Genomic DNA, 22,553 nt, shown 5'->3' with positions numbered 1-22,553 from the left:
CATCATGCCATACCATCAGGGAGGTGTGTGATTTGCCCCAAATGTATTCTGCAACAAGACAAACATGCTGCCAATGTCATTAAGAATTATCTTCAGCATAAAGAACAAGTGATGGTTTGGCCCCCACAGAGTACTGATAAACATTGAGTCTGTCTGGGGTTAAGAGACAGAAAGATTTGAGGCAGCCTACATCCACAGAAGATCTGTGGTTAGGTCTCCAAGATGTTTGGAACAACCTACCTGCCAAGTTCCTTCTAAAACTGTGTGCAGGTGTACCTTGTCTAGAATTGGTGGCATTTTTAAGGCAAAAGGGTGTGAACACCAACTATTGGTTTGATTTAGATTTCTCTTCTGTTCATTTACTTTCAATTTTCTTAATTGATAAAAAAAAATATATTCAACGCTTCTATTTCTGAAAGCATTCTTAATATACAGCATATTTTCACACCTGCCTAAAAACTTTGCACAGTAGTATATATAAAACTGTACTACTTTCTAGTTTATATAAAGAAAGGGAGTCATAAGAGAAAGGCAAGCAATATAGATGTAATTTGAATCAGTTTTATCAAATTTTGTCATATCTAATATTTCTAAACCATAACAAAGAACAGGATCAGGGCAGTGTTATTAAAAGCCTCACCAGCAATCCATCATACTCTTCCTCTAGCTGGTAAATTGCCCCTTTTTCTCTCTGTTGTGGGAAAAATAAAATAAAAATTAGTAAGTTGGCAATGTTAAATATATTGCAATATCAAGAATTGCATGTTAAATAAACTTGACTACAAGTATCCGAAATAAAAAACTGTTATATACAATATACACAGTACACGCATTTAAAATACATAGAAGTATAAAGTTATACATGTCTTGATATATTCGTAAATCTGTGTTGCTACTCTTAAGGCCCCATTCACACCCGAGCATAGCGTTTTCAGGCAGAAAGCCGTGCAAATTTACCACGATTTTGCAGTGTTTTTTACCTTGTTTTTGCCGCGATTTTGTACAGGTCAAATGTCACCAATGTAAAAAGCAGAAAAACGCCCAAATCTGCCTAAAAAAAAGTCCCAGAACTTGTTTGAGCTTCAGGCGTTTTGGAGCTTCTGGCTTCAGGCATTTTGGAGTGGAGATGTGAACCATCTCCATAGAGAATAATAGATTTTTTCCCCTCCAGCGTTTTGTAGCTTCAGGCTTCAAGCTACAAAACGCTCAGGTGTGAATGGGGCCTGAGAGTCACACACCCCTGCAAAAGCTTCCAATGTGGAAGTACTCGTTCCTATTGCAGCTTTACAGCTGTATCATTCTGCCTGTTCATTGGACTACTGATGATAATCCATTAAGCTGCTGAAGCCACTGTAAAAACAACCCTAAAAACAAGTGCAAAGCAGTACCGTATCCTAAGTCAGTGCTGCCATGGGCTTATGGCCTAAAATGGGTCCAACACCTTGTTTATTATCATTATGGTAAAGGTGGTACATTAAAACCCTGCTCCATGACTCTTAAAACAAACCATAGCCTCCTTCCCCTATCATCCTTGCACATTTCCCTGGTCATTGTTTATGTAAAATTAGTCTTGAACATTGATTCTAAGTGCTCACGTAAGGACACACAGCGCTGTTCTTAACTACTTAATTTCACTGCATGCTCTAGCATCACTGCAGGAGAGACATGAGTGGTCATTGATGAAATGACAACAGAGGGATGCACTGTTTAGATCTTAGGACTAGATAGGCAGGAATATAATGTCAGGGCCAAGAGGAAAAGGTTGAAGGGTCACAATGGGTACTCATTTTGGGGGATACAGAGGAATGAAACTGACAGTTAAACACATGAATAGTTTTATACAAGGATCAACATCATCATTACAAAAACATACTATAAACTTAAACACTTTATGGTAGCCCTAGACACTTTAAAAAATAAAAAAGACTTTAGTAGCTGCTTAAGTATAGAATAAAAATATATGTTTACCAGATCTGCTTTAATTTTGTCCAGTTCCCAGCGATACTCAGCAATTGCATTGTGGAGCTTCCTGTGATTACCGATTTGCTGTTCCACAGATGCGGCATCAAACCCCCAATCAACAGTCTCCATCTGACGCTACAAATATAAAACAAGAGTTCAATGAATGTTAATCATATTGTTTACTTATTATTGATTACCAATGCTGTATTGTTGATATAAAGTGCCAGATAACCATGGCCCACTAGCTATAGCTTTCCTCCCAAAAAAATACAGACTTTGTGCTACAAGTGTGGTATGAGATGGCTGCCAATCTCTCAAAAATCTCTAAAAATACCTCTTTAGTAGAGGCCAATTACAATACCATGTTCAGGTAGTACGTCACACGTGCATGAATTGCTACATTTTCTAGACATTTTAGATAATGGCAATATGATCCTCATATAATGGACATACAAGAAGGTTAATAGATTTCAGATACAAGTGTACTCACTGATTTACTTGCCAACATAGGCCAAACTCTTCTCAACACACAATACATTAAAATAATGCAGTGTGGGTCACCAAGAATATCAACAGACTCTTACATATTCCTAGTTTCTCCAATAGTCTAAGCTGTCCACCCGCATTATATGGCATTGACAATTCCTTTTTCTATGGAAGCACGGATATACTAAGACATGAATGCATAATTTGAAGACTTGTCATTTCTCAAGATGCAAAGCAAATCTTTCAAATAATTCCTTCTGACAAAATCTGTGCTTAAAGGATAGTTACGGTGAAAAAATACACACAACTTTAACATATTTAGCATATAAGTAACACAGAAGACGCATATTTGCAAATGGCCATTTGCCAATATTATTGGTACAAAATACACTCTGTATCTATATACAAATATGCCATACATTGTATATTTAAAAAAATTGAAAACAAAAACAAGAAAAAAAATTAAAATAAAGTTGTGCCTTTCATCTTTTAGCCTATTTTCACACCAATATGGTGTGGGAAATGTTGTGATCTGTGTGCATTTCCCACACCGCATTCCATAGTGTGAGGCTTAAAGTTAAATTCCTACAACTCTTAGGCCCCTTTCACACAGCCAGGTTCCATAAAGATCAGCAGGGAATCAGCTCACAGATCTCCTGCTGACTGGAGCAGAGTCAGCGGATTACACATCTGTGTCTCTTTAGTTTCTGCAGAGCAGACACTGACAGAGCCTGCTCTGCTCTATGGGCATCCAAGAGTAAACTAACCCCACTGTGTTTTCACCAAACTACCCTCCGATCTGCCTAAATGGAAGAGACTGGATCCCCTTGGTTTTCTTATTTTTTTAGCAGACAAGATTGGACCTGGAGGTAGGCAGGTGTAAACAGACAAGTCCATAGGGATGAATGGGGAAAGTTCCCCTGAACAACTGACAGGCAGACCTGATCGGAACATAAAAAGTGTGAAATGGGCCTTAGGTGCAAATCGGTGCTGCAAAACATTTAAGTAACAAAGTTATATATGATTTTTTTATTTTTATTTAACTAGCATAGCATTTGATACATTATAAAGATCTGGGAGTTTTGTAAAATAAATACTCTACTGGTACATATTGTAGCAATAAATAAATAAATTCTAGAAGCACTGAAATTAAAAGGATGGGTGGGGATGTGATCAATGTATAATTTAAAGCAGTAATTGCTGCATTGAAGCAACACGTTGCACAGAGGCACACCCATACCTGCAGGGGTTTTGGCACCTTTCCAACAAGAGAAACCATTCTGTACATACAGAAACACATAGGACTTTGAGCGTCATGAATGCAGATAGACTAGACTGGAGTCAATGTTCTGACTCATTGGTGAGATCACTCACGATTAACACTTAAAACTACTGGTCATTGTTGTAGGACTACAGCTCTGGAAGCTGCCACCACAAAGCAGTAAGCATTTATACAACCTAAATGAGAACTTGAACCGTGACGGTAGAAATAAAAACAGATGGCCTATATAAAAATAATTAAAGCTTAAAGCATTTTACTGGTCCTGTATGATCTTCAAGGGTCCCTTTTCAATGTACTGGATTTGTGAAAAACAGTAGGATAATGGAATACATCATTATTAGGTTGTTGCTGTTATAGCAATGCCTGAAGTCCTATTTACAGTGTCGCAATGCACCGACGTGTGTTGTCTCGATCCTTAAAGCGGTGGTTCACCCTAAGTTTTGACTTCTGCTGAATCAAACTGGTAGCCAGAGACAATAAATAGAGATAATCCGCGGAACCCCCGCTTTAAAGTGGTTGTAAACCTAGTTACACCACCTAGTTACACCACCTAGTTACACCACCTTTACCTACAGGTAAGCCTATAACAGGGATATGCAATTAGCGGACCTCCAGCTGTTGCAAAACTAAGTCCCATCATGCCTCTGCCTCTGGGAGTCATGCTTGTGGCTGCCAGAGTCTTGCTATGCCTCATGGGACTTGTAGTCTTGAAACAGCAGGAGGTCCGCTAATTGCATATCCATGGCCTATATCAAGGCTTACCTGTAGGTACTGGAAATATCTCCTAAACATGCATGGTTTAGGAGATATTTACCGTATACGCTTGCGCCAACGTCATTGACGCATGTGCACTAAAGAAAGGGCACGATCGTGCCATTTCTAAAGGGCCCGTGCCGTGACATCACGCGACTCCAGCCAGTTACAGAGCTGGAGTCCACGGCCCCGAAAGGAAGAGGGGTAAACATGGATGCAGCCACCAGTGGGGACATCGCAGGCTTTGTTTGCAGGTAAGTGCAACATAATGTGCTAGTATGCGATGCGTACTAGACCATTAGGCTTTTAGTTTCCAGGGGAAAAAAAAGTAAAACCCATCAGGGTTTACTTCCTCTTTAATCTGCACATTGTTAAGGCAGCCCAATTTTGAATGGACTTTCAACACCTCACAACACAATAGAATATTGCACCTGTGGCATTTTTTTTCCAACACGGCACAGAGGAGGGCATCTATCAGTTCTGTCGCAAGGCAACGCTAAACAGGAGCAGTGAGGCAGATTTTGAAACAAATTTACTACAAGATTTTGAGAGCGATTTACTACAGGAACGTTGTGGTGTGCTATATAGAATCGTTATAATGAATACAGCATGCAAAAGCAAAGTGAAGCACTCATTTAGTAAACAATTAGCATAAATATTTTGACTTTGTAATCATTTTAGTACCTACCCTTTGCTGTCGGATTTGGTTCAAGGTTTCCGTAGTTGTACGCTTGGTGTAATCATCCCATCCTGAGCCACTCTGAGAGGAATATCCACCACCCCCCTTTGATACCTTGCGTATGCGTGGAGCCTGGATGGCTTTATCAATGGCACGCATCTGATCGTGAAGCTGAAGCAACCTAGAAAAACACAATACATTACTGCGTGTCCATAAAATGTTCACATCACTCCAAGTTTGCTGCATAAACTTTGAGGATACCTTTTATGATATGTATCGCATGGCTGTCCCATCAAACGCATTTCCTTGATCAATCCCTCCACCATTTCCATTTGCTCCTGGCTACCCCCAAGACAATCTTCCAGATCCCTATTTCGAATCAAGGATCCTCCATCCCCATACTGCAGTTCCTGCAAAATAAGGAAAAGAAAGGAATCACACCCAAGCAAAGATTTTTAAAAGCTGAACTTTAGGCAGATACACGAATCCAGCTCTGTATTCATTTATTAACCATTAGATGTTACAGAACAGTCTTCTGGTGTTCTTTCATTGTTTAATTACCAGGCTGTGGGTGAGAACAAACCACTGTATTCCTTAAATGTAACATAGAAAGTCATGTCATCCACCTGGCTGTGCTGTGTAAATCCCAAGACTGAATGGAAGGAAATGTATATCCACTGGCAGGTACACAGTATGTAAATGTTGCGTTTAGATTTTTTTTTTTTTTCGGAATGCATAAATGATTGGATATAATTCAGATTTCTGAAATGGAGAATTTAATTTGTTCTATTCAAGTTGACCCTGCAGAGACCAGAAAATCATGCATATCTGTTGGTCAGTGGAGTTTACAAAGGCTCAGAACTATGTACGACCTACTCGGAGGAGGACCACATATAGTATATTCCAAAGCTGGAACTTCCCTTTAACTGTTAAGTTAAATAGAGAAGGAGATTGAGTAAAAAAAAAAAAAAAATGGTCTCATTTAAACTACACAAATCTCATTTTGGTGAAGAATTGTTTCCTTTTGGTCTACTAATTTCCATTGGAAGCATTTTGTTTGATCTGCTTAAGAACTGCAAAAAAAAAATTAGATTTTGTCAGAAAGTCAGCGCTGTCCTCTGTTATTTCAAAGAGCTCTCCTAGTTCTTATCTTGAGCTACAGAATGGTTAACCTTTATGCTGTAGAGAACTGAGAGTGGGAGTGGTTGAAAATGGGCAGGCGTGATACTACTCAGTCCACAGCAGAGTTTAATAGTCAAGTGCATATCTGGCAAATTAACAGGTATTTTTCTGTACCTGTAGGGTCTTTAAAAAAGAGATACAATATTGGAAAATAATATATTTCAGATATGTAGTGCATACTTTTTTTGCCTTGACATGCGCTCAAAATTAATATACAATGAAGACACCTGCGCTCATCCAAACTTTCCCAAAAACCTACAACTACCCAGCTGCCGCTCTCATTTGTACATCTAGTATATCCAATATGACTGAATAAATTAAAGTGCAGTGCTCTAACTAAATAATAAAAATCAAAGTGGGTGTCCAAATAAACGCCCAATGTGAGTAACTAATAAAGTGCAACATTATAGATAAATTGATTGTCTAAATAATTACACTGCTCAAAAAAAATGCTGAATGATGCAAGAGGCAGCATAACATTCTCCAGGTCTTCTCCAGACCCTTCCACGTCTCTCACATGTGGTCAGGGTGAACTCTCATCTGTGAAAAGCACAGGATGACAGTGGTGGACCTGCCAACTCTGGTGTTCAATGCCAAATGCCAAATCGGGCTTCACGGTGTCAGGCAGTGAGCCCATGGCCCACTAGAGGACGTTGGGCCCTCAGGCCACCTTCATGAAGTCTTGAAGAAGGAAGGGCTCCCCAATGGGGTTTTTAGGCAGCAGCTGCCTAAAAACCCCATTGGGGAGCCCTTCCTTCTTCATTATCTTTTTAGGGGTGAGCAGCACTTTCCCTATCCCCTTGTGTCCTTTTTTCATTCATACCTTCATGAAGTCTTTTCCCAATTATTTAGGTCATTTTGCAGGGCAGTTGGACTGCCTGTGCAACCTATATAGGGTCCAGGTATCGCTTCATGCTACCAGTAGTGACACGGACCCTAGCCAAATGCAAACCTATTGAAAAACAGTCAGAAAAGATTCTCAATTGGATTTACAGTGGGTCTGGACTTTGACTGGGCCATTCTAACACATGAATATACTTTGATCTAAACCATTCCATTGTAGCTCTGGCTGTATGTTTAGGGTCGTTGTCCTGCTGGAAGGTGAACCTCCTCTAACAGGCTTTCTTTTAAGATTGCCCTGTATTTGGCTCCATTCATCTTCCTATCAACTCTGACCAGCTACCCTGTCCCTGCTGAAGAAAAACATCCCTAGAAAATGATGCTGCCACCACCATGTTTCACCGTAGGGATGGCGAGTTCAGAGCAATGTGCTGTGTTCGTTTTCAGTCACACATAGCACTTTGCTTTTAGGCCAAAAAGTTACATTTTTGTCTCATGTGACCAGAGCACCTTCTTTCACATGTTTGCTGTGTTGCCCACATGGCTTCTCGCAAACTGCAAACGGGACTACTTATGACTTTCTTTCAACAATGGCTTTCTTCTTGACACTCTTCCATAAATTGCATAGTTGTCCTGTGGACAGATTCTCTCACCTGAGCTGTGGATCTCTGCAGCTCCTCCACAGTTACCATGACTGCTTCTATGATTAAAGCTCTCCTTGGCCGGCCTGTGAGTTTAGGTGGACAGCCACATCTTGGTAGGTTTGCAGTTATATCATACTTTCCATTTTCGGATGATGGATTGAACAGTGCTCTGAGAGATGTTCAAAGCTTGGGATATTTTTTATAACCTAATCCTGCTTTAAACTTCTCCACAACTTTATCCCTGACCTGTCTGGTGTGTTCCTTGGCCTTCATGATGCGGTTTGTTCATTAAGGTTCTCCAACAAACCTCTGAGGGCTTTGCAGAAAGCTGTATTTATAGTAAGATTAAATTACACAAAGGTAGACTCTATTTACTAATTAGGTGACTTCTCAAGGCAATTGGTTCCACTAGATTTTAGTAAGGGGTATCAGAACAAAGGGGGCTAAATACAAATGCATGCCACACTTTTCAGATATTTGTAAAAAATCCTGAAAACTATTTATCATTTTCCTTCAACTTCACAATTATGTGCCACCTTGTGTTGGTCTATCATATAAAATACATTTACGTTTTTGTTTGTAACATGACAAAATGCGGAAAATATCAAGGGGTATGAATGCTTTTTCAAGACACAGAATAGAATCTGGTGAATCAATAAAGTGCACAAGCATATGTTACAGCTGAGATATCCATCATAATCTCCTGTGCTTTTTTTAGCCCCTGTTTATTTGTGGCACAAAACTGTGTATTGTTAACTATTAGCAGCATTTTTTGTGCACGGGAGCTTATACAAATTATATGGGACTGTGAAGCACGTTTGAGCACTTTGGATTATTGATATTTATATATATTTATTTAGGCAAATTATCTAGAGAGTTTTGCACTTTATTAGTTACTCACATAGGATGTTTATTTGGATACCCACTTTAGATTCTATTTTTATTATTAGTTTAATTAGCGCACTGCACTTAAATGTATTCATGCACACTAAATTACAACTAATGACAACATTATTTCTTTCATCTGGCCTTTTTCTTGTGAAATTCTGCAAATCAGCTTTAGACTTGGAAAGAAGTATATTGTAAAATCCAAGGGAGTAAGAGGAATGTGACACATAGGCGATACACTATGCAGCCCTCGAATCAGTTGCTGTTGAAATATTAGAATTATAATTCACAACACAATTCAAAAGCACTTCTATTTAATTTGTCCTTTGTGAGGGAAAAGGTCAGGATGATTATATATTACAGTTAAATCGGATATTGTTAGATCAAATTTTGTGAAAAGCGTTGCACTCCATTTGTTATGTGCAACTAGCATGGGGAAATTAATTACACTAGGACAGATTTCTAAAAGCTGCTGTCAAGAGTTATAACTGATGTCATTTGATTATAAGTAGGAGTAGCAGTCATACTGCAAGCAACCAGTGGCCATTTGTGTTGCACACAGCATGTGAATTAAAAAAAAAAATGCCACTGTACTAAACGTCTAAAAGTCTAATTTAAAGCAAGTCATCATAGTCTGATCTTCCAAACTATCACAGGAGCATGCTAAATTTCACTCACAATATTCACGTTTCCATAGTTACATCCTTTATTTACTTCATTTTTTAAGATCGCTGAAAAGACAACTCTTTTACATACGTAGAAAATGGATGCCTGGTTTGTCAAAAATTACACTTTTTACAAAATGTACTACCGTTCTAATAGAAAAGATAAGTATTGCTTAAAGGAAAACTCCAATGGAACACAATGAAACAAAAATGTATTTTTAAATCAGATTGACTTACATGCTGCACAATCATCTCTGCTCTTGCTAAGCTGGCAGATATGTTCTGCATCATATCCTGAACAGTATTGGGCCGACGGGTCATTGTACCACTTTGTCTGTTAAGAAAAAAAAATGCACAATTAACACAAGAGGATTTAAAATTAAATACTAAGTTCTATATTAAATATACCATATATACTAAGCAAAAGATTTTTAAAGGACTGTTTTCGTCTGCCCAATAAGGACAGATGGAGAGTGGCTCCCGATAGCTTACTCCCCCAGCAAACTATATTCAGCGATTTCAACACCCTTACCACCTCTATGCAGTAGGATTCCATCTCGAGTAAGCTCCAGTATTGAATATTATATGGATTTCATTGCCCCTGTCCCCCACAGGACAGTGTTTGGGCCTAGAAAAATGCTGCTCAGGCTCGAGTACTATCATATAACAAAGGTGGAATACTCTCCCCCCTCCATACCCAGAATCTCAGATCCATTATAGCCACAAAGCAGGAAGGCAACATGTGCTTGAAGGTGGGCCATCAGGAGGTAGTGTGACTTTAAGCCAGGGGTGCCCAAGCAGTGGCCCCCGGAGCCCTCTGATGTGGCCTGTGACCTCCTGCTCTGGGATGTGGCAAAGTGCAGCTAACCAGCGGGAAAACGACAGGTACACTGCGCCGCAATAGCAGCCTTAGGCCCCTTTCAGATGATCGGTCCAACCCAATCGGACCCTCCATTCACCTCTATGGAGCAGCAGATGTAAACAGACTTTTGTCTGTTTACACCTGCCTACCTCCAATCCGATCTGCTAAAAAATAATTGAAGTGGATCTGCCCCCTTCCATCTGATTGGATCGGAGGGCCCATAGAGTAGATTGGGCTGCATCTGTTTCTGCTTGGCATATGCAGACTGGACACAGACCTGTCATCTGCCCACTCCACTCATTGTGGCCCACGACTGGTTACCAAATTGCTTAAGTGGCCCTCGGCCTTCAAAAGGTTGGGCACCCCTGCTCTAAGCCGTTATATTGCTATCCACATACATAGCTGTTGAGGGGAATGCCCCTCAGTTTCGGTCAGAACAAGAAGGGATGGGTTAGGTTTTAAGTAACGGCAACATTCACATCCAGAATATATGTTTCCTGTTAGCTCCAAATAAGCAAAAGGAAACCACTCGATAGCCATATAACCTAGAACAAACACAGAATTGATGATTTCTGACTTTTACTTTCTGCATGTTTGCTCCATATTCAAAGTAATACGTCAAAACACAGGTAATTGACCTATTCCCAAGCAAGTCAACAATAGTAGCTTCTTGAAAGGAATAGTTGAAGTCATAATGGGCATAGGCAACAAAGTAATTCTTGTTGACCAGTTCAGCCAATTAAAATTTGCCAATTAGCAGCCATTCCAGCATCAGAAACTGAAAAATAATAATTTGTTGGTTATATTTTAGAACGCTAAAGAGCTTTGTCATTAGACATCAGTAAATTAAGTCATCTAAAAAGGAAGTCTACTTAAAAGTAAACTTGCCAGGGTAGAAATATGGACGCTTCAAGCTCCAGGACTGTAAACCTGGTCCTAGCTTCATGAAAGTCACCCACTTGACTGCACATACTCTTTCGAGGTCTGTGATTTATAAGTAATGCATGAAAACAGAACGACCTCCCCAGTATTTGCACCTTCAAAAACCTAGTCAAAGCTTGTTAGCTAGCTAGTCTTTTATAGAGAATTTGTGCAAAATTAAAATTTAACCAAAAAACAACACCCATGCCTACACTTGTATAAATTAGGAGGAGTACATCCAGAAAGGGTTTTCCAACATAACCCAGAGTTATTTACCCTTTCAAGTGACCAGCATTTCAAAACTACACTATTTACAATGTTTTTTACATAGGCTATACAGCGACAAAATGTTGGTGTCAAATTGACTCAGCATCTATAGTACATATGTCGTTATGCCTCGTACACACAACCGAAATTCCAGACGGGAAAAGATCCCTCGGAAATCCCGGGGGGAAACGGAGAACCTGCTCGGTAACTTTTCCCTCGTACACACGAGAAGTTTTCCCGTTGGGAAAACTCCGATGAGAGCTTTGGTCGGGAATCCCGACCAAGTGACTACATGCTGAAAACTTTTAATAGCTACAACAGCATCTGTAAAAAAACAAAAAAGGAGGTATGAATATTTCACAAGCGAATGTCAATACATATACTGGCCAGAATATTAAATTTACTCTGGCCATTAGAACGCATTAACACGTGCATTTTTTCTGCCCAAACACTCATCTCTGAACGCACAATTATTATACATGGGTCTTCAAACTACGGCCCTCCAGTTGTTCAGGAACTACAATTCCCATCATGCCTAGTCATGTCTGTGAATGTCAGTGTGTTACAATGCCTCATTGGATGTGTAGTTCTACAACAGTTGGAGGGCCGTAGTTTGAGGATCCCTGCGTCTAAACGCCTGTAAATGTCTGTGTGTGCATGGACACATAGGCAAGCATGGAGGGACGTTTAGGCTCCATTCACATGTGGTGTTTCTGGAACATGTGACAAAGCACAGAGAAAATGCATGGTTTGTCTGCGTTTCGGAAATGCACTGCTAATTGTTAATGGCACCCCACGTCCAATTAGAGGATGCTTGTTTTGCAGCACTACAAAATGCACACTAAAAAGAAGGGCCATTCGCGAAAAGATCCTGGAGCTTCTTTGATGCGTTTGTAGGACAGCCCATTTAAAGCAGAAACGTGTAACAAACTAGCAAAAAAAAAAAAAGTAGGAAAGCGAGTTCTTGCAACGAAAAAATGTGAAAGCATTCTTAGGCCCCATTCACACCTAGGCGTTTTTACGCCTGAAGCACACTGCTCACAAACGCCAGAGGGGAGAATTAACATTATTCCCTATGGTGACTGTTCACACCTGAACGCCTGAACGCCCAAACGCCCAAACGCCCAAACGCCTGTCGCGCGAAGCTCAAACAAGTCCCGGACCTTTTTTTGTCGCGCGTATCGTGCGGTTTGGGCGTATTTGAGCGTATTTGAGCGTTTTTTTTACCATAGAAAGTAATGGGAAACGCGCGAATTGAGCGTATCGCGCGACAACGGGCGTTTCGTCGCTTTAATAAATAGAACTTGTCGCCCATGCAGAAGATTAAAAAAATCTACCAACATAGCAACAAGTGATGAAAAGATGATCATTTTTCCTATTGGCTAAAATAAAAAACGCCGAAGTACAAAAACGTCGCACGACGCTGTATGCAAATACGCGCGACAAAACGCCAGAAAAAAACGCCCAAAAAAACGACCGACGCTCAGGTGTGAATGCAGCCTTAGAGGAAGACAAAAAAAACACACACACAGGAGTTTTTGAGCGGCAGCATTCATAAGGCCTTTAAACCGGTTACAAAGTATTTCTCCAGTTGCTTGATTTTATTGTTTGATACAATGATACAAAGTATATATTTTTTTGGCTACAACTGTCTCAAGTGAGGTTAAATATTGGTAAACTGCTATCAAACTTTCTAACGTGAAAACAAGGTTATTTGCACTATACTAATATACAAAACACACAAATCGGATAATGCCAATACAGAAGAGCTTGCTGCACCGTCTGCATTTGGATGATGTCACACAATAACATGAACATTATGCAGTTTTTCCACTTTGTCAAATATTCATCGACGTAAAACACCTTGCATAGAAGCCGAACACATATGCCAAAACAAGCCTTTGCTGGTTTGCAGTGGGTGGGCAGAGTTTCATTTGAACAATGTCTCAACTTGCAAGCAACAAAAGCCTGATTTAGTATGCTGACTCATTTAAAAGATGTGCAAATTAGAGGAGCTTTATAATATTCAGCAAAGTCTGCTTTAATTACGCCCACATTTAAGTAACTGGTGCTGAAACCAATGAAGAAAGATTTGTTCTTCAAATCTGAAAATAAAATGGGCAAAAAAAAAGGAAAACTCCTGGCTTGTTTTGCTAATGACCTCTGCTATGTAAACTTATATATGTAAATAAACCATATTCTAGATTAGTGTTCATTTGCATGCAGCGCATGCTCCCTGCATAGTCACATCAATCGAATCTTAGTTGCTTAGATAGAATTTTGAAAGCCATAGGTTATGCTATCCAGTTTGACAGTGGACAATAAATAAAAAACGAATCATGTCCCATAAACACACACATGGGTTCATTTAATAAAGGCAAATAGACTATTCACTTTGCAAAAGAATGTCCCCCAGAGCTTACTGAATCATGTAAAGCTCTGCCGATATCCATTAATCATATCCAAGCAAAAATGCGTTTTTTTTTTTTCATTTCAATTTATTGGATATCCTTTACAAAAGTGAAATATTACCACATTCACTAAGCTCTGGGGAAAATTCTCCTGCAAAGTGAAACTTCCCTTGCAAAGTAAACAGCCTATTTGCCTTTGGTTAATCAACCCCACAGTGGCTAGTTTGGTACATATACCTTCTTGATAATGCAAAGGCCACATGTAGCTGCAACTCACAGCCTAAAGTGGTTGTAACCCCACATGATCTTTTTCAGACACTAACCTGTCTTCCTTAAAGCGGAGGTCCACACAAAAATGGAACCTTCACTTTCCGCCCCACCTCTGGTGTCACATTTGGCACCTTTTAGGGGGGAGGGGGTTGCAAATACCTGTCTAAGACAGGTATTTGCATCCACTTCCGGGCATAGACCCTCGCATTATCTGCGGGAGTGTACGGCCACGTCCGATGCCCCCCCCGCTGTCTTCTGGGAGACACATGGGTCCCAGACAACAGTAGGGACCATTCGGATTGTGCAGCATGACTCGCGAATGCGCAGTAGGGAACCAGAAAGTGAAGCCTCAAGGCTTCACTTCTTGATTCCCTTAACAAAGATGGTGGTGACAGCATCCGAGGATCGAGGTACGGGTCGACATCGCAGGCACGCTGGACAGGTAAGTGTCCTTATTTTAAAAGTCAGCAGCTGCAGTATTTGTAGCTGCTGACTTTAAAAAATAGAAAATCAATAGGCGAACCTCCGCTTTAATGTTATTTGCCCAGTGTATCTGTTTTAATAAAAAAAAATGCTGTTCTACACTGTATTTCCTAGCTCTGCTCACATGACTGGCTGCTGCTTCCTCTGCCGATCAGACAGTTACAGCGGGGGGGGGGGGGGGGGGGGGAGAATTATACTACTTTCAGGGCACCTACATTCCACTGTGTTGCTGTAATGCCATTTACATGCATCGGTTTGTGCCATGCATTCTGAAACCAGCATCGACATACTTCAGGAAAAAAAAAAAATGAAGGTGCGTTTTTTTTTCACTATGGTGCATTCACAGCCCATTCAAATGCATGGGCTACCTTAACACAGCATTTTAAAGAATCACTTAAAAAAAAAAAATACACACTTTTTCCTTTGCTTACTGTGCCTTCTCTACACTAAAGCCCCATTTTAACATCGCCCTGCATTTTTGGAGCACACCAAAGATGCTGAAAGTAGGATTTTTCAAAACGCACTGCACCCGCAGCACAATGGTGTGAAGAGTCCCATAGGATTTAAAGGGAAACATTTTTCCTGCATTTTTGCAGCAAGGTAAATATTTAGTATACAGCATTCCTTGATGAAGATGAATTGCTCTTTACGATGAAGCACATAGCATTTATTTAGGATAATCTCCCTTGCTAGATAAAGCCGTAAAATCCATATAGCCATTTTGTAATTGCTTACACAGCGTTTTAAAATGACAGGAAGAGGGGGCAGTTTCTAGCCCCCCTTTTCCTCATGGGAGAGCGACGGGGGACAGTTTCAGGTCTCCCCTGGTTTCTTGGGTCTCCTCTCAGGGTATTGGAGCACTTGGCCTTTTGGTGACCTTTCCTGGGGTTTGGATAGAAAGCCCGGGAAGGGTCAGTTCAAACTGGCTCACTTGGCCTTCAGGTGACCTTTCCTGGGGGATTTTTTGGCGGGCTTCTTGGCCTTTGGGTGACCTTTCCTGGGGTCTGGATAGAAAGCCCGGGAAAGGTCAGTTCAAACTGGTCAGAACCAGCAGGTTTTCAGCCTGTTTTGGGCTATTTAAAGCAGGTTCCGTCAGCCCAGGCTCATTCGCCTCAGAAGACTAAGGAGCTGTGGTGCTCTTCCCCCCCTTTTCTATTACATATCTTTGTTGCGGTTGTTTTCTTATGTGGTAGTGTCACCTTTGCTTTTTTATAAAAAAAAATAAAAAATTTAACAGCAAAGGGGGACTAGCTTTGTGTCTCATATGTATTTAATTTATATATTTATGGAGAAAATATGATTATTTAATAGTTTGGTACAAGTGTTCTAGCTGGGTAGTTGTGTTGGCAGCCTGAGCCGTAGTGACTAGGCTAGCTTTAATGCTTAGTTTAATGCTTATTTATTCTTGTATTTTGTTGATAGTATTTATCACAATATTTTGAAACCAATATTAAACAACCGCGGCCTTTAACATCCAACAGTGGTCTGCTGTCTTTTATTTATTTATTTAAAGTACTAAGGGTTATTTCCCGTCTGCTGTCCCATAACATTTTCATATTGTTTGGCGTTTAGTTCTGCAATTACAGAGCTGCATAACCACTTATTATCAAGAATATAAAATCACATTAAACACTTGTGTGAGTATTGTAAAAGCTAGTCATTAGAAAGCCAATGATATCCTGACTCCAGTCATATACATTTTATATGCTGTACTCTGTTTTTGCTGACGAATATATTAAAGGCGTGTCTATGGAGAATAAATCTAAAATGGGGCCGAAGGCTGTGCTGAGAATGTCAACTGTGTGCTGCTTACTCGGGTCTATGTGCCAAGTGTCTGTACAACAAATAAATGGAAACCTACTATTTTCAAGACTTGGTTTCTTCACAGCAGGCTTCACCATAATAAGGAAAACAAACATCTCAACTTTATCTCCCACATACCCCTGTTTTTAATTTATATCTGTACTCCAGGCAGATTTATTAGCACGTAATAAAAAGTATTTTTTAATGCTAGCAGCATCCAAGTACGGGAATTAAACTTGGTGTTAGCTTCTTGCAATCATCTACATACACAGCGGCACTTAGACTGGGAAAGGGAGGTGCAGGACTGGGAGCCAATCAAGTGTCATGCATGCAAATGTGCAGCCAAGAAACATGCTGATAGTAGGAGAAAACAGAGTTCCTGTTGCTACAAAGTACATGTAGTGCCAGGTCTTATCTCCCTAGGTGCCCTGTAACACTGGGTGTGATGTCAGCAAGGAGATAGCTGCTTTGTGGTGCCTTTCTTCAGCTCCAAGTACTTGCCAGAGGCAAGCATCAGCAAGAGGGATGCAGAGACACAGTAGGCCGACGCGTTCCACCTTCCTTTGGCAAGTGCTGGTAACTGGAGACAGGCGCTGTCCCAAGGTGGTACAGATCATGGGAGGAATAGCTAAAGAAGTTGTCCCGTCTCCCTGACCTCCTTCTGCAAGTCCTGCAATGGGGTGTGCAAGGCCATAGGGGCCTGGAACAGAGTTTTCATATGCGAGTAAAGGTGGACGCCTGGAAATGGGATTGTCATCTGGGAGCATGCCTGGCTGGACAGGCTATAGAAACGACACTAGGGAGAGATGGCTATAGTAGCAATGGCACCTTGGTCCCCCTGAGAGCCTCAGCTGTGGGTCCTGTGGCTTTGTGATGGAAGCTGAAGGCTGTAAACTTAGTATACACAGGGAGGTGGTCCTGCTACTATGGTGTTCCTGAAGTGGAAAAGAGAATTGGCTTAACTTATGCCGCGTACACACCACCGGATTTTCTGTCGGAAAAATCTTGGATGGTTTTTCCGACGGAATTCTGCTCAAGCTTGGCTTGCATACAAACGGTCACACAACGGTTCTCTGAACTTTCGTCCGCCAAGAACGCGGTGATGTACAACACTACGACGAGCAGAGAAACTGAAGTTCAATGCTTCCGAGCATGCATGAAAGCATTTGCGAGCATGCATCGGAATTTTGCGCGTCGGAATTGCTACAGAGGACCAGATTTTCCAATAGGAATTTTTTCTGTCGGGAAATTTGAGAACCAGCTCTCATTCTTTTGTTGCCGGAAATTCCGACAGCAAAAGTCCGATGGAGCATACACACGGTTGGAATTTCCGTTCAAAAGCTCACATCGGACTTTTGCTGTCGGAATTTCCGATCGTGTGTACACGACATAAGAGATGTTTACTTGTGCTCTGCACTGAAGTGACTGCTTCAGAGTGTTTAACCTTGCACATGATGATCTGAGCCAAAGATTCTAATAGTATATCAAATGTGAAGGGTTACGCTAAGTAGGTTGGACTTGATGGTTTTAGGTTGGACTTGATAGACTTTTTTTCAACCTCACCTACCATGTAAGTTACATGAAGATGTGAAGTTGCAGTAATGTGCTGAAAATGCATTTGTGCATTCACATTCCGTTACTCTGAACATTAAGGCCTCTGGACGGGGATGTTGTAAGTGGGCCTATGACCAGGAGTTGTGTGTCCAATATGGTGGCTACAAAAGGCAGGCAAATGGGTGCACTATTCAAAAAGAAGTGGGGCGGGGACTATACAACTTGGTGCCAACAACTTCCCAATCGCAAGTCTCCCTTACAGGCTTCTGGCACAAGGGGCCCTTTAGAATGATATCTTAATCTGAGGCTGCATTAGCAATGAAGCTGTGCATTGCCATCTCCTCCACAGGTATCCCCTATGCCAAGATTGCACAGCTTCCAGATACAGACACCAGGAGAGTCTAATCCATATGCCTCTAAATCTGGTGTTGGGTAAAAGTAGGAAAAGGTTAGAGCCTCTTGTTATTTTTATCCTTATAGGAGAAATTTCCTGATTGTTGCTGTAATTTTCCCACTCTGTCTGGAGTTCCGCTTTAGAATTTGGATAGATGCCACACAGTCACAAATCATAGCATTTTTATATTCATTCATTGTATTATTAAAATCTATTTCTTATAATGCAAGTAGTGTAAGCCTCTTAATCTGCCTTTGTATGAGCCTCTTGCAATCCCCTTACAGCAGTGCTTAGACTGGAGGAGGGAGAAGCAGCAAGTGAGCTTATGAGTTATGCTGCAGCTCTAATGTGCCAAGAGGGGACAGACTGGTAGGGGGAGAGTCTGGAGTGAAATAAAAGTGAGATCAGTTCACTACTTCTCCTTTTATGGTGTTGTCATAGGCTAAGGGCAAGGCGCACAACCTGAAAGTAGTAGTACTGCATTAGAAAAAATACACAGGAATCTGGCCTTGAATTGTATTGAGCCGTCTTCCCTGAAAAACAATTGCGAGCAAATGAACCTCTGGGATTGGGACTATGTAGGCACTATCCAAATATTATCAAGTACAGTGGAACCCTGGTTTACGAGTAACGCGGTTAACGAGCGACTTTTTTTTTTAAATCCTGACTCGGTTTGCGAGTATTAGCTCACAAAACAAGCAGAATTCAAGCTAATGGGGTGTGCAGTACCGTATTTGGCCAGATGTGCGCCGATGACACTCAGAACGGTTTGGAGCCATACGGAAACACTTGGAAATACACAGTTCCTGAGGGTTTCCGAGATCAGCCGAGCTGTCACACCTCCCTCACCTCTGGACACATGTGATATTGCATGCCATAGAAGTCAATGCGGAACAAAATTATCTTTGTTTCCATTGACTTCTATGGGGAAACTCGCTGTTCCTGGAACGGATTATGCTCGTAATCCAAGGTTCCACTGTATTAAAAATGTAACATTTACTGATACAAAAAAAAGATACACACGTCTGAAGTCACACATATTGCGGCACTAGGGATACAGATAAAGTGGTACTAGTACAAAGAAATATAAAACATTCTATGTACCAGTACCACTTTATCTGTATCCCTATTGCCTCAATATGTGTGCTTTTTAAGATGTGTTTCTATCTTTTGTGCATCAATAAATGTTTACTTTAATTATTACTTGACAATTTTTGGATAGTGCCTACATAGTCCCAATCCCAGAGGGTCATTTGCTCGCTACTGCAGAAGAATAAATGGGGTCTCCTGCTCTTCCAGACAGGGCTGGGCTGTGTGGCATTGCTGTATAATTCTCAGAACTGGATAGACAGAAATACATATCTTATGACAGGTAAAAGAGCTCTCATATGTGCATTTCATGCGTGTTTAGTCATGTCTGGAATGCCACTTTTTTTTTCTTTAATGAAAAATTAACAATAAAGTACAGAATCACTGATGGAATGTACAGCATTACTAAACTAAGAATTGTGACAATCGCTGTATAGTGCGTGAGACTCATGGCTGGTATATACAGCTTTGTTTCCCATGCTATATATGCTTTAGGACACACCTAGTAAGGATGATGCAACTCTTTTCTCACAGGGAGGAGGGCATGGTCTCTTAATATGACATAGAAATGCAAGATTCCTAAACTTCAGAGAAAATTATCTTCCAGCCCGACAAGAAAACAGATGAAGTTCAAACACACTTTTGTGTCAACTGCGGATAGCAGCGTGAGAAAAAAAAAAAAAACAACAGGAAGCACATCATAATCAAAAAAATTAAAAAGGGTTGCTATGGAAATGACTACCGCAGCTAAAACGCGGCCGCATGTAACCGCACATAATCGAAATGTACAAATGCAGCTAATCGCAGTGCCCAGAGCCTTGAATTTCACTGAAAATGTACATGCTTTTAATTGCGGCAAAACTGCCGTCCGTCTAAAAGGGGCCAAAATGAAATCCTGCCCACCTTCCTGATACTCCTAGCTCTGTATGTCAATTGGAGCCATCTACACAAGGGAGAAGCTGCTGCTTTGCATGCTGTAGGACATAATGCTCTGCCAAACCAGGGTCATGAGTGCACTCTGTATTAAAGTGTAACTAAAGACAACATTTTTTTTTATTCTCTGGATAGAGTGGAAAGGGATTAGATGATTAGCTGTCCGTTTTTATTTATCTGTGCCCGTTAGGGAGATTTACCCTCTCTGCCATGGTTACCGTTATCACTTAATGTGAAAGTAAATCCCACAGTTGACACCAGAACAGAAATACAGTGGAACCTCGGATTGCAAGTAACGCATTTAACGAGTGTTTCGCAATATGAGCAATTTTTTTTTTTTTTTAATCCGGACTCGGTTTGCGAGTGTTGTCTCGCAATACAAGGAGGATTCAAGCCTCTGCGGTGTGCAGTACCGCATTTGGCCAGAGGTGCGGGGGCGCCAAAGCCAATCGGGGCAGTTTGGAAATCCTTGGAAATACTCAGTTCCCAAACGATTCCGAAAGCAGCCGAGCGGTCTCCGAGTATTTTATAGTCTCTTCGGTACCCCCCCACCTCTGCCCATATGCGGTATTTAATGCCATAGAAGTCAACGTGGAACAAATTATTTTCATTTCCATTGACTTCTATGGGGAAACTCGCTTTGATATGCAAGTGCTTTGGATTACAAGCATTCTCCTGCAACGGATTATGCTCGTAATCCAAGGTTCCACTGTTGAGGAAAGATCTTCTAATGGGGACACTAGTCCTGGTGGCGACACCCCTAGATTCTCTCATTTTGGGTTGTCCCCCCCTCCAAAGCATTATTGGAGAGGGTAAATCTTCCAATGGGGAGACTTGTTTTAGTGACTTGGGAAAGGATCCAAAGGATTTTCTAGATTTACAAAGGTTATAACCCTCCCTTACGCTATACAAAAATGGAAAACAAGTTTTTCATTTAAATGCTTATCTGTAAAATGATGTTTTTTACAGAAAATATTTAAATTATGTTAAAACATCCGTTTAAAAAAAAATAAAAAATAAAAAAAACTTGTTGTAAATGTAATGTAAAAAGTACACAAGCTGGCCTATTTAGTAAAAGGAATACAAAGACCATTACTTGCAAAATGTATTATCCCATAGCACCCAATCAGAGATAATGTCTGATCTTACAACAATAATATAAAGCTTGGTTGCTGTGGGATACTGCATTTCACATGCCATCACTGCTCATTCTGATACCATACAAATAAAAATGTAAAAAAAAAAAATCCCTTACAACATGTTTGTTTTGGAAAAGAAGAATAACTTATACATAGTGCTTTTCATAAGGGAATCAGATCCCACGTACCTGCTCAGTGCGCAAATGTAATTAATTTCCACAAAAATTGGTCACATACTAATTTTAGGACAGGGATGCCACTTGCAGTGAAATCAAAAACTTTCCTAAAGCAAACTTTCACTGAGACTTGACACATTTGCATGCAGCTTATAGATCAAAGTGGATGATAAAATCTCTCAGATCATACATTCACTATGTAAACACCATTGCCTTCATAATATAAATGTGCAATGTAGGTAGAGTTATAGATAGAGTTATAGATAGTTATAGTTACTGCTACAAAGTACAAGATAAAATATTTAAGGCAGTAATCTCTGGCAAAAATGCAAACAAATATCTAAAGATGCAGATAGGACTTCTGGGTAAATGATTACATAGAGGAGTACCTTAAAAAGGGTGGGACAATCACTTAAAAAGGGAAACTCTTCTGTAGGAAAATGATATACATTAAAATATTTTGGAAAATGGTTTCTAGCCTATAGATATGGGCACAACATTCTATTATCTCTATGCTGAGTACTAATTAGACTATCTTCTAAAATCACATAATCAAAATAAGAAAAAGGAAAAATACTTGCAAAATATATTGATACAATCAAATGACATTGCTAGGGGTATTCTGTATGCATATTATACAACAGGGAATACCCAGGTTGCCATTGCTGTGATAACTGACATATATATATATATATATATATATATATATATATATATATATATATATATATATATATATATATATATATATAGCTTTTTTTCAGGGGGAACTTGGAGGAACTCAGTTCCACCACCTCTGGCTCAGACCCTTTGGTGCCTGCTCACCACAATCACTTGTAAACACAGAAGTCTGATTTCTGTGTTTACAAG

General features: G+C 40.3%; 1 protein-coding gene across 5 annotated transcripts in view; it reads right to left on the bottom strand.

Moving 5' to 3' along the window:
* The window catches only part of LOC120940692 (desmoplakin), a 94,849-nt gene that overhangs the window by 39,753 nt on the left and 32,543 nt on the right, over positions 1–22,553 (bottom strand). For all 5 annotated transcript variants that reach the window (XM_040353681.1, XM_040353680.1, XM_040353683.1 and 2 more), the window contains exons 2-6: positions 9,619–9,715; positions 5,424–5,572; positions 5,172–5,343; positions 1,969–2,097; positions 641–691 (exon numbers count right to left, since the gene is read on the bottom strand). In XM_040353681.1, the coding sequence (XP_040209615.1) occupies positions 641–691; positions 1,969–2,097; positions 5,172–5,343; positions 5,424–5,572; positions 9,619–9,715 (598 nt within the window). The remainder of the gene's footprint in view (positions 1–640; positions 692–1,968; positions 2,098–5,171; positions 5,344–5,423; positions 5,573–9,618; positions 9,716–22,553) is intronic.

This window comes from Rana temporaria, chromosome 5 (assembly GCF_905171775.1).
Source record: "Rana temporaria chromosome 5, aRanTem1.1, whole genome shotgun sequence".
NCBI classification, from domain to species: Eukaryota; Metazoa; Chordata; class Amphibia; order Anura; family Ranidae; genus Rana; species Rana temporaria.
This window is presented reverse-complemented; position numbering and strand designations above follow the sequence as displayed.